This window comes from Vombatus ursinus, unplaced genomic scaffold (genome assembly GCF_900497805.2).
Source record: "Vombatus ursinus unplaced genomic scaffold, bare-nosed wombat genome assembly UNPS02013151.1, whole genome shotgun sequence".
Classification (NCBI taxonomy): domain Eukaryota; kingdom Metazoa; phylum Chordata; class Mammalia; order Diprotodontia; family Vombatidae; genus Vombatus; species Vombatus ursinus.
This window is the reverse complement of record NW_020952929.1, coordinates 4,386-17,476: the sequence shown is the minus strand read 5'-3', so window position 1 is coordinate 17,476 and position 13,091 is coordinate 4,386. Positions and strand designations below refer to the sequence as shown.

Genomic DNA, 13,091 nt, shown 5'->3' with positions numbered 1-13,091 from the left:
ACAAAGAAAAGGTCACTCAACTGTGCCAGCATCACTTAGGTCATCAGACTCCCTTCTCTTATTAAGATTCTTTCAACACAGTGTTCTTAGGGGTAGATAGCGTTCCAGTTTCCTTCTCTGAATTTTAAATGAAGCTCCATCATTTAAGGAATGCCAGCCAATACATCAAATCCAGAATGACTTAAGTCTGATTCTCAGATTAGATATATATATATATTATAGATTATGTCATTTTAACATGAAAGCCAAGCATTCATTGTTGATTTTCCCCTTAGGGTTTCAGGCTCTGATTAAGTTTATTTTGGGATGCCAGGAAATAACTCAGTAGCAAAAGCGACCTCTGCTATTTTATCCCTGCCCAGCCAGAACCAGAGCATTTTAGAGCTAGAAGGAACTTTAGAGATCACCTGCTCCAAACCTCTTCATTTACAGGTGAAGAAACTGAATGACAGGCAAGCTAAATCATTTTCTACAAATCAGACACTAGCAACTGGCAAAGTCAGGGCTAGAACACAAGTCTTCAGACTCCAAACCCGCCCTTCTACTGCACCAGGCTACCTCACACGGAGGTCCTGGTACTAAAGAAAAAAGAAAAGAGGCAAACAGTGTAGCAACCACTGAAGTACACTGATGTGTTTCCTCTCTCTCTCTCTCTCTCTCTCTCACACACACACACACACACACACACACACACCCCAAATTTGCTTCTATTCCACACATATGAAAGGGTTACAGCTCTAAGTCAGCTCTGCCTCCCCCCTAGCTAATACCCACTTCTCCTCCAGCAAGAGATTTGGCCTGTGCCAAGGCCCCAGTGATTTTGGCCTAATGAGGACAGAAAGGTAACAAGGCTAGTAACAGACATAGTTAGACAGACCAAGGTGCCAAAAAAATTATGTCATATTAGATTACATATCTCCATTTTCAACAGAGAAAGCGGATCATACTGGCACAGTGTGATCTGAACAATGTCCATCAGACTACCAAGTTCTCTCTCCTCAGAATCACTCCTGGTTGTCCTGGATGTATCTCCAGGGACGTGGAGAGTTTGTCTCCTCTGTCAATTTCATCCTATACTCAGGGAGAAAAAAAGGTCACAATTTTTTTCTTTTTTTTTTTTTTAAGACCTCTGGGAAAAGCCAAAGTACAGAGACATTAGCAATGTCAGAGACTCGATTATGCATTTAACCATCAAGGTATTTCGAACTTTACAAAGGTTCTCAAGGACTCAGACTGGGTTTGCAGCACGATTCCATTTAGATGAGAAACATAGTAGTTAACAAATAGGTGAATATTTACACAGACACCACCAGTGCAACAAGTACAATTTAAGTCAACTAAATAAAAGATAAAGCAAAGAGCCCATAGGCTAGAAGCCAATCCCTCCCTACTCTTTGCTCAAAGAAAAACACAAAACCAACAGAAATAATTCAGCAGCATCAAGTCCCCAGTTTAAATACAGCAGACAGACATGAGTGACATGATCCCTGAAGAGTGACAGAACCAGCTATGCTATTCCAGCTAGGGCTCGTGACTAATAATGTGAGAACTCTGTATACTAAGTTAGATATGCTCTCCTGTAGACAGGTGAAATACTACTGTGTGGGCATCTTCCCCCCATCCGACTTTATTTTTAAATTACTTTTCATGTTCCATGGTTTCTTGTTTGCTTTTAATTAAAACAAAGACATCTCCTGAGGTGCACTGAAGCAAAGGTGAAAATGAAATTATGATAATGTTCTCTCAAAATGGTATTTCTTAAGTGAAATGTCATCTCATTAAGATGCTTTTTCAATAAGTAAGCATTTGTCAGACACCATGTTTTCCTTCCACAGTAAAAGACAACTTTCATTCCAGAACTGACGTTGGAACTCGAAAAGGGTTTGTGGTGAAAAGTTTCTGTGACTACAATGTAATTTGGGCTGTATATGAGTTTTAGGCTTGCTCGAAAGGCTGTTACAGGCAGTGTGTTAAGTTTACTCTCTGGTCTGGCCATCAGCCCATAGTTGGCAGGTCTGCTCTCCAAACAGATAGGACAGAAGGAATGTTAAATTTAAAGGGCCTGGATCCACCAGAACAACCCTTGGAACAGATGCCCTCAGTGTTATGGGTTTTATGTTTTATTTTGTTTAAACCCACAGAGGTTTAACTCCTGTGATTGCTTTCCAACTCAAAACTCTGATTTACGCACTTAGTCACATCATATAAATACACATACGAAGTATATGTGTATATATAGATAGATAATTGTTCTTGAAAACCCACAGCACAAAAAAAAATTCTACAGAAAAGGAAAACAGTGAAATGAGGTCTTGTAATGGTCTTAAAAGTCACACAAGCTGGGATTGACTTGAAGACTTGCCCTAGAGCTCAGTTCTGATCCTACTGTCCTCTTTCTAGGATGCCCCTTGGTCTTCAGTGCTGGCAGTCAACATCCCTTTATCAATAAGGTGAGCCTTTAACGTGTTGAAAATGTGAAGCTGCTGATCTGGACGCAAAGTCAAAAACTGCTGAATCAGCTTGCTTGGGTTAGGTCCCCTGAAAGAAAAATCAGAAAAAAATAAACTAAATCAGAGCCAAAGGCACTTTTGTAAGCTAATTATGCCCAACAGCTTATTATTTGTTGCACTAAATTCAATATTCATCACACAAATAGCATGGGAGGAGTAGCATGGTGAATCCCAAAATTCATTATATTTGGCTACAGGACATGTTTTTGTGCTCATAGTTGAATGTGGAAATATCTGACATCCTAAAAACTCAATGCTGCAAGAACAAACTGGACAACCAAATTCAAAGAACCTTTGTTGTATGCGCGAGGAAAGCTGTGTTACCTGATAAAACTGGCAATGTAGACATTAACAAAAGTAGCCATCAGGTACTGGCAGTCAAAGCGGTCCATAATACCTCCATGGCCAGGGATGGTGTTAGCAAAGTCCTATCAGAGTTAAGGAGAGAGTTTGTGAATCTAAACTCAACACAGTAATCACATACTCATCTAAAAGTCCTAACCACATGCACAACTAGTCCTCAATAGGGAAAAAACTAAGCATTTGTCCTCATCCCTAGCAGAGGGCAAAGACAGATGGACATAATGAGGCTTATGGCAAAGGAACTTTTAAAAATACAGAGAAATTAGGTGGCCAGCTGCAAAATTCCATTTCCTGAACAACTGTAATCTTACTTTGAATGATCCCAGTTAAATTCAACACATATAATATGAAGGCAAAATGGATTCAGAAAGCCTGACTGGCCTCGTTGTTAGGGAGAAGAAAGATGGAAAAAGTAAGGGTGGGTGGGTCAAAATCACTCCTACCTTGATTTTAAAGGCCCGTTTGAATCCACTGGCAAAAAAACCTCCAAAGGGGCCAATGAGGGAGGCAAAGGTGGAGAGAGCAATGCTGTGGATCTGGAAGGGATACATCCGGACTGTTTTCTGCAAAAGATACAGCAAAAAAAAGCTGAGGTTGCCTTCAGTTTTATTTTTTTTCTTTAATAACATTTCTAAAAGAAATTAACTTTGCCAGGTCTGCAGTTTCTGTCAATGTGCAAAGCTCACCAACATACCAAAAATAAATATATAAAATCCTAAAACTATGTTTCTTGGGATTATTTCTTTTGCAAGAGAAATAAATATGTTTGGCCTAGTTTTGCTTCAAACAAAGACCTTGAGCAAGAAGTAATCATTAATTGGGAATTACTGAAATTGACAAATAATCCTAAGGTAACTTTTTGTTCCTCAGCTACAGGACTTCAAAAATTTAATTCAAAAATTATTTATTAAGTGCCGACTACATGTAAGACACCACAGATGCATGCATACTTCCTTATCATTTTAAATAATTGGGGTGGGGGGAGTAGCAGAGGAGAGAAATTTATCCTCACTTTGAACCTGCCCTGACTCTACAGTTACTTACCCTTTTTGGTTTGGCACCTTCATATCTTATAGAAAATTTCTGTGGAGAAGACCCTCACTTTTAGTTCTAACCAAATACATGACCTTAGCTGGGCTTGACCCAAGCCAAGTTAAAAGGTACGCACCCAGCCAACAATGGACTGAATCACCAAAGGGATGTTGTATTCCTGAAGTCTGAAGAGATCTGAGGGCTCACAGTCTACAGTGAAGCTGTTGGTGTCATTGTTGAACTCCACTGGGCAGATGAAGCATCTGTATCCAGACATTAAATAGGAGAGCTATTTGGAGAGAAAAAGAGCACCAGGTTAATGATGGATATAATAATTTGTCTTTCCTCTAAGTTTCCAAAGTGACTCCCCAAAACACACACACCCCTCCACATTCTCCTCATACTACAGCTGTTCCCACTCATCCATTTAGTCAAGTCTGTGTACAAGAAGGGCCTCCCCACCTCCTCTCCACATCCTACCAGTCCTTCGAGACCACCTCAAGTTTCATCTCCTCTGAGAAACAGCCTTGATGACTTCAGTTTATACTGACTCTGTAAGATATTCACTACCCATGACACACAACTAACTCTCTGCCCTGTGCTCACTACATGCCTCCTCACCTCAAACAGAGAGAGGCTATGTCCTTGTCTTCGGTAACCTCCCAATCACTGCCCCTGCTAGGCACAGCACAGGGGTGGTGCTGACCAAGTGCTTGGAGACTAAAGGCCTCCAGCCCTCAAATGAAAACAAAGAATCATAGAGTTAAGAGCTCAAAGGAAGCTCAGAGACTCTCTAGTCCAACCACCTCACTCTACAAATAAGGAAACTGAGGCACAGAAAAATTAAGTGACTCCCTAAGCTCCCACAGGGAGTAAGGGGCAGAGGTAGAATTTGAACTAGTTCCTTTGATTCCAGATCCATTTGATTTATACACCAGACCAGGACACCTCTCATGCTCAGGACCTAAAAGAATTCAACAATAGTAACAACGACAGTTCTCATTTCCATACAAAATCCTTTCATCACAATAAACATGTTGTTCACATACACTGAACGGAGGAAGCGAGGGAGATAGAGGGGGAAGGAGGAAGAAAAGAAGGAAGGAGAGAGAAGGAAAAAGCAAGGAGATGGGGAAGGGAAAAGGGAAGGGAGGGAAAGAAAGGGGAAGGGAAAGGAGGGAAGGTAGGTACTATTATTATCTCTGTTCTACAGTTGAGGAAACTAAGGCTGACAGAGGTTAAGTTGATTTACCCAGGGTTACCTAGTTAAAAGTGTCTGAGGCCAGATAAGAACTTAGGTCAAGTGGTCTTGACCCCAGGCTCAGGGCTCTATCACTGTGCCACCTCATGCTTTAAGATTAAAGCTTCCCTTCTGGAGCTCTCAGAGGATACCCTGAGATTTTATACAACAGGATATTTCTTTCTTTTTTTTTTTTTTAGTGAAGCAATTGGGGTTAAGTGACTTGCCCAGAGTCACACAGCTAGGAAGTATTACGTTTCTGAGGCCGGATCTGAACTCAGGTCCTCCTGACTCCAGGGCCGGTGCTCTATCCATTGAGCCACCTAGCTGCCCCCCAACAGGATATTTCTTAAGAGCTGCTTCAAGAATCTATAATTTCATTAGTGTGGATACTCCCTCCAGGAATGCAGGTCACTCTGCTTTGTCTTGGGAGATGGTCTTCCTGAACTGCTTCAGCAAAAAGAATTCATCACCTGGGGGCCAATCATTTGGTGATAACCTCTTTATACTTTGTTAAGGTGATTCTTTAAACTAGTGGTCTCCAAACTTTTTTTGACTGAACACCTTTACTAATAAAAATTTTCTAAGCACACATTCCCCATGTGTTTATTTTACTTATTTATAAGATCTACAAGGGGGCAGCTAGGTGGCGCAGTGGATAGAGCACTGGCCCTGAAGTCAAGAGGACCTCAGTTCTGGCCTCAGACCGAACACTTGACACTTACTAGCTGTATGACCCTGGGCAAGTCACTTAACCCCAATTGCCAAAAAAAAAAATATATATATATATATATATACATGTACTACTTTACGCATAATTATGGACATAAACACATACAAAACAAACATTAAATGAATGAGATCATCACAGAGCAAATAGAGAACCAATGGAGTTTTAACAAGGGAATGAGACAGTCAGACTTGTACTTTAGAAAAATCGCTTTGGCATCTGTGGATGATGAGCTGAAGAAGAAAAGAGATCTGAGGCAGGGAGACCAATTAGGAGACTACCGCAATAATCCATGTGAGAAATAATGGGGGCCTGAACTAAGGTGGTAACAGTGTGAGCAGTGAGAAGGAGACAGATACAAGAGATGCTGTATAGCTAGAAAAGACAAGACCTGATTGGATAGATGAGATAAGTGAAAGTCATAAGTCCAGGATGACAGGTTGTGAATCTGGGTGACTTGAAGGATTCTGGTGTCTTTGATAGAAATAAGTAAGTCTGAAAGAGAGATAGGTTTGGAGGGAAAGCTAATGTAATGAAGCTAATGTAATGAAATCTGTAGAGCATAACCTATCCATCCCTGCTTATCCCACAAGATACAATCTGTCCTGCCCAAAATGGAAGGAGTAAGGAGAAAGATCTTAGTTTCTAAAATGTAAGGTCACCTCCACATCACGATAAACTACTGAACAAGGCTTTAGTAGAGGATAGGCCACTTAAACTCACTCCAAAACACTTACTATCTAGACAAGAAAGCTACCTGCTAAGTGCATGCTATGAGAAATGCTGTCTGCATCCAGTGATTTAGTGAACCTAATTAACCCCTGGTCTACCTGAAGGAGTGCCATGAGGCAGGAAATACTTCATTGCCCATGAGGACATGATCTCAGAAACTTGAAAAGATTCTTCACTCTCAAGAAAAAAAAAGGTCCTTGTTCTCACAAGGGACAAAATCAGGAAAGGAACCAGCCCTAAATATCAAATGTATGTTAGTCAGTCAGTAAACATCTATTAAGTGCATGCCTGTGCTAGGCACAGTGCTAGAGATACAATGAAAAGCAAAAGATAGTGACAGTTCCTGTTCTCAAGGAGCTCACATTCTAAAGAGGTAGACCACATGTAAACAAATAAGTACAAACTAGCTATACAGATAAAATGGAAATAATCAGCAGAGGGAAGGCACTAGAATTAAGAAAGATCCGGAAAGGTTTACTGTAGAAGGTGAGACTTTGGCAGGGACTTGAAGGCAGCCAAGGAAGCATGAGGAAGGAGAGCATTCCAGGCATGAGGGAGAACCAGTGAAAATGTCCACAGCAGGAGACAGACAGAGATCTTTTTTAAGCAACAGCAAGAATGCTAGCAGCACTGGACTGTAGGGTATAGAGAGGGGAGGAAGGTCAAAAGGAAAGGTAGGATGGGGCCTAGTTGTAAAGAATGCCAAACAGAGGATTTTATATCTGATCCTGGAAAATAATATAGAACCACTGGAGCTTACTGAATTGGGGGGGGGGGGGGGGGGGGGAGGGCCGGGGGGGGGGGGGGGGGGGGGCGGAGAATGCTACTGGTGAGGGAAAGGGGGTGTAACATGATCCAACCTGCACTTTAGGAAGATCACTCTAACAGGGGAGTGGAAGATGGACTGGAATGGGGAGAGTACTTGTGGCAAAGAAACCAAAGAGCAAGCACATGAGGCGATGAGCCAAAACCGGGGTGCTGGCAGTGTGAGAGAAGAGAAGGGGCTATATTTGAGAGAAAGTACTTAGGTAAAACTGACAGGCCTTAATAATAGATCAGATATGGTGGGTAAGAGAGAGGCGTCAAGGGTGATACCTAGGCTGCGAGCCTAGGGGACTGAGAGGATGGTGTAACCCTCTGAAATAATAGGAAAATTAGGAAGAAGGGTGAGTTTTGGGGGGGAGGGAAATAATGAATTCCATTTTGGACATGTCAAGTTTAAGATGCACAGGGGATATACAGTTGAAGATAACCACTAGACAGAGATACAAGATTGGAGGTCAGGGCTGGATAAGTAGATTTGAGAATCATTAGCATCAGGGCAGCTAAGTGATGCAGTAGATAGAGCACCGGCCCTGGATTCAGGAGGACCTGAGTTCAAATTTGGCCTCAGATACATAACACTTGCTAGCTATGTGACCCTGGGCAAGTCACTTAACCCCACTGCCTAGCCAAAAAATTAAAAATTAAAACAAAAGAAAACAAAACGGGGCAGCTGGGTGGCACAGTGGATAGAGCTCTGGCCTTGGAGTCTGGAGTTCAAATCCTGCCTCAGACCAAACACTTGACACTTACTAGCTGTGTGACCCTGGGCAAGTCACTTAACCCCAACTGTCTTAAATTAAAAAAAAAAAAGGAGAATCATTAGAATCGAGATGATAATTGCATCCATGGGAGCTGATGAGATCCAAGGTTTAGACAACAAGATGAATTAGAAGTCTTAATGCAAAGTGGCAAATTTAACCTCACAGTCAACACTGAGATTGGGATGATATCCACACCTAGAATATGGCTCTTAACGAGTACATATTTTAAGCAGTCAGGGGACATGGTGGATAAAGCATTGGGCAAGTGGCCTAGAAGACCCGAATTCAAATCTTGCTTCACATAGTTATTAGTTTTATGACTTGGGGCAGATCAGTTAACCTCTGTCTGCTTCAATTTCCTCTAACGTAAAATGGGAATTATAATAATTATTATCTGTTTCTTTCCCTTCCCTCAAAATCTGCTGGAGGGGCTTCCTGCCCCTATAAGTTCACAGGTTGACGGACTGGTGGACTTGAACTGAGAAGGGAGTAGTGGGGCTTCTTAGTAACAAAGTACCATCTGCTGCTTCAAGCTTGCGTTTGTCTCAGTTATTTAAATGCCTACTAAGGTATGCCTACTAATACCAATCAACTCATATAGAACTTCTGGTCTTAGAGAGTAGATGATCTGCATCTCTGGATAGAATGTCTATACCAGGAGCTCCCTACAGCGATAAAATCACTGTAGAGATTCAGATCTCTCCCTCTCTCTCAAACAGACACACACACACACTATGCACACAAACAAGGTAATCCTGCTGTGTGGATTCTTAGGGGAAAACCATAATTACGGACTTGAGAGGGGGATTTAGAGTTGCCCTTAAAAGATGGAATCTTCCCTGCTTATGGCCTTTTTTTGGTAAGGGGGGGACACTCCTCCAAACAGTGGGAGTTTGGTCAGGGTATTTCTCAGAAGTGGAATCTTGGTCATCAAGAGGTTAAATACAGAAATACAGGCTATGGAATGCATTTTTACATGGGGCCAGCAGAGGGCAACACTGGGATACCCCACCCACCAACACCACACTCTCCCATCCTCTACTTTTTAATAACTCACCACACCCACATATCCCTGCCCCAAATCCTCCTCCGTTTCAAAGAGCTGACTGCCTAAGGGCATAGATTGCTTTCCTGGGTCACAAGGGGGTTGAGCAAACCATCTACGGAGTTAAGGAAACATGCCAGATTCCAGAGCAGGAAGCTAGAACTCAGAAGAAAATGCTTAGCTCCTATGAGCCACTAGGAATTAGCAGCTGTAGTAGCTCTCTTGATGTCTTCAAACACCGACACTGTGGCAATGGGCTGTGATAGTTGTCACCTTAAAAGGCAACTCAAATGGATCCCCACTCAGGTCCTCTCATTCTTTTCCCAGCTGGTCCCTGCTAACTGAATGAGCCAACACAGATTCAGGCAGCTACAAAGCTATGATATGGACATCTTCCAGCTGAGAAATGTTTCCTAAGTTGATTTGTCTGCAAAATGTAAAACTGAAAGACAGACAAATGGTTCATATTTACATAATGTCTTGGGGTCTGCCAATTACTTTACATGCTTTTATCTCATTTGATCCTCACAGAGAACCTATCAAGTAAGTGCCATAATTATCTCCATTTTAGAGGTGGGTAGGTAAGCAACCATGTGAGGGAAGACTCACAATTTGGTCTTCCTGACTCTTTGTCCATTTTTCTTTGCACTACATGCCTCTGAACCTGGAGGTGAACACTCAGCACCCCTCCCACTTCATAGACACTGCTACACTCATTGATCACCAACCACATAGCCAGCAATAATTCAACAACAAACATTTTCACCCTTGGGATTGTCAACTACCTACCAGAAGCCCAAACACCACAGTGGCAAAGAATCCTCCAATGAAGCCTTCCCATGTCTTCTTTGGAGAAAGCTGCAGGAAGGAAGGAAAAAAAAAAAAAGAGTATAGAATTTGATTAACATCATTATTTGTTATCCTGCATGTACCCTACCATAAGCTTGATTTTGTCTACACCTTTAATGAATCCTTTTCCACAGGCTTCTTCCTTTTCATTTAATCATGAGCTCAAAAATCTCTTATTCCTACTAGCTTCTTAAACTACTACCAATTTCTTTACTCTCCCCACTTTAATGCCAAACTTTCAGAAAGAAAAGTGCTTACATTTTGTTATTGCCCATTCTGACCTCAAACTGCTGTAATCTGGCTTCTGTCCCCTTCCCTCACACTACAAAAACTACTCCAAGGACACTAACTCCTAATTAACAAACCCAATGGTCTTTTCTCAGTCCCCCTTCTCTCTGCATCACCTGACACTGTGGGCTTCCCCTTGGCACATTCTCTTTTCCCTTGGTTTCTGTAACACTGTTTTCATAGCTCCTCCACCTCTCTGACCATTCAGCTCTTCGCTAGCTCCTTAACCCTCGATATTTTTTTTTTTTTTTGATGAGGCAATTGAGGTTAAGTGACTGCCCAGAGTGACACAGCTAGTGAGTATTATGTGTCTGAGGCCAAATTTGAACTCAGGTTCTCCTGACTCTAGAGGCGGTGCTCTATCCACTGCACCACCTAGCTGCCTCCAATCCTTGATATTTTTAAATGGATATGTTGCTCACTAGGGCTCTCTGTCCTCAGTCCTCCTCTATTTTTTCTATATAGTATCTCCTTTGATAATTTCATCCACTCATGGATGAAATCACCTCTATGCAGATGACTCACAAATCTTTCTCTTTAGTTCTTGTGAAAACTCTTTTGAGCTCCAGATAGATACATGACTTAGATTAAAAAGGTCACATCATAAACAAATTAGAGGAACAAGAAAATACCTTTCAAAACTATGAACAGAGGAAGAGTTCATACCCAAAAAAAGAATAGAGAAGATATCAGAAGATAAAATGGACAATTTTGATTACATAAAATTAAAACATTTTTGCACAAATACAACTAATGCAGTTTAAATTTGAAAAGAAATGGTTAACTAGGAAAAAATCTTTATAATTTCTCTAATAAAAGTCTGATATCTAATATATGTGTATCTGTATAAATATATGTGTATATATAACATGGCAATATTTTAATTTAAGAATGAGAGCTGCTCCTCTTTAGATAAATGGCCTAATAGTATGAGTTCTCAAAGGAGGAAATCTAAGTTATTAACAACTATATGAAAAAATGCTCCTAAAGCATTAATAATTAGAGCTATGAAATGAAAACAATTCTAAGATTCCACTTCATGCCTATCAAATTGGCAAAGATGACAAAAAAGGAAAGTAACTACTGCAAGAGGGCTACATGAAAAAGATACACACACTAATGCACACTGGAGAAGCTATGGATTGGTCCAACCACGCTGGAAAACAATTTGGAACTATGCCCCCAAAGCTATCCTTCAGTACCAATCCTAAATCTATACTCTAAAGGGATCAAAGAAGACAGGGACCCATATGTACAAAAATAGTTATAGAAGTATTTTTCATGGGAATAAAAAAAACCCGCAAACTAAGATCATACCCATCAACTAGGGAATGGATAAAAAAAAAAATCTATGGTATGTGAATGGAAGAGAATATTATAATGTTGTAGAAAAAATTATAAAAAGGAAGTTTTCCAAGAAGCCTGGGAAAACCTGTATGACTCAAATAAGCAGAACAATTTATATAATAACAACAATTTTTTTAAATTAAAGGAGTAGAATAGATGTGATTTTGTAATGTCCCTTTCAGCTTTAAACCTACTAGTGTTACCCAAAAGGAAAAAAAGTAAAAGAGGGTCATAAAAATATTTTTTAAACACACAAGAGAGAACAGAAGGAAACAAAGACTAGCAAATAACTTTGAAAGTTACACATTAAATTTATATTTTTAACAGGAAAAAGGAAGTTGTACATAATATAGATTCACAGTTTCATGCACGATTCTCTTTTTCCATTCTACTTTGTACTTGATATGGAAATGCTAATTTTATTTGGTCTTTGCTAAGTTCAGAATAAAAAAATACATTTTAAAAAATCAATTAGGTTTCTCTCTGTCTCCCAAAGGCAACTTTTTCCCAGTGAAAGAACTGCCCTGTGATATTCCACATCAAGGAAAATTCTCTCACCTTGATAAGTGGGGTCCGACCAAAGAAAAAGCCAAACATATAGGCCATGATGTCATTACAGATCACACATGAAATGGGGACAATAAACCTAGGAGGAATTAAAAAGTAGAGAAGCCAGAAGCATTACTAGCAAGCTGTCAAGATTATTTAAATATATGTAACTCTAACATTTTTTTAAAGAATATCTTTAAAAGTGGCCCTGGCCATCTCAGTTCTGATGCTCTCTCCTCTGATCTGTCCCACCCAGCAACAAGTGTCATCTCTGATGTCTGCAGCATCCCCTCATCAGCATCACAAGTGTGACCATAATGGAACACTAACATAACTGAGATACCTTCACACTATAAAGATCTACAAATTCACAGCTGTGAATACTCTTTCCATCAACACAGATCAAAACTATTCTATAACTTAGCAAACAGTCTGTGATTAGAAAAAGTCCATCACCTTGGGTCAGGAATAAGCCTCTCTGAATGAAATTGGCTCAGATGAAAAACTATCATGGCACCTGAACTCCAAGCCTCTCTAGCTTGAAAGTAACTCCTTCATTTGTGTTGCTAACATAAACAAGGTCCTCCTCTATCCCACAAGGAGGCCTTTGGGGGACTGAAACATACACACCTTCTAAAAGCTCAATTGCCAAAGCACTAGCTCAGAAGTGGGGTAAACATTCTGAAAAGTATTCTTGTTTCTTATTCTAAAACTCTCATTGATCATGCCTTGCCAAATTCAACACTGGATTATTCCCACCATCTGCCTCTTCCATTAATATTGACATGATAGTGAACTGAGCTAGAAGAAATCATGAAAC

General features: G+C 40.5%; 1 protein-coding gene across 1 annotated transcript; it reads right to left on the bottom strand.

Annotated features, from left to right (window-relative positions):
• Positions 1-1,072: 1,072 nt before the first annotated feature.
• On the bottom strand, positions 1,073-12,388 carry LOC114040436 (phosphatidate cytidylyltransferase 2). Its single transcript, XM_027858550.1, has 6 exons — positions 12,281-12,388; positions 10,028-10,096; positions 4,042-4,194; positions 3,317-3,436; positions 2,835-2,938; positions 1,073-2,538 (listed from the first exon to the last, which is right to left on the bottom strand). Exons 1-6 carry the CDS (start codon positions 12,326-12,328, stop codon positions 2,397-2,399), a joined length of 636 nt encoding a protein of 211 aa, XP_027714351.1. The 5' UTR covers positions 12,329-12,388; the 3' UTR covers positions 1,073-2,396.
• Between the last annotated feature and the right edge of the window lie 703 nt (positions 12,389-13,091).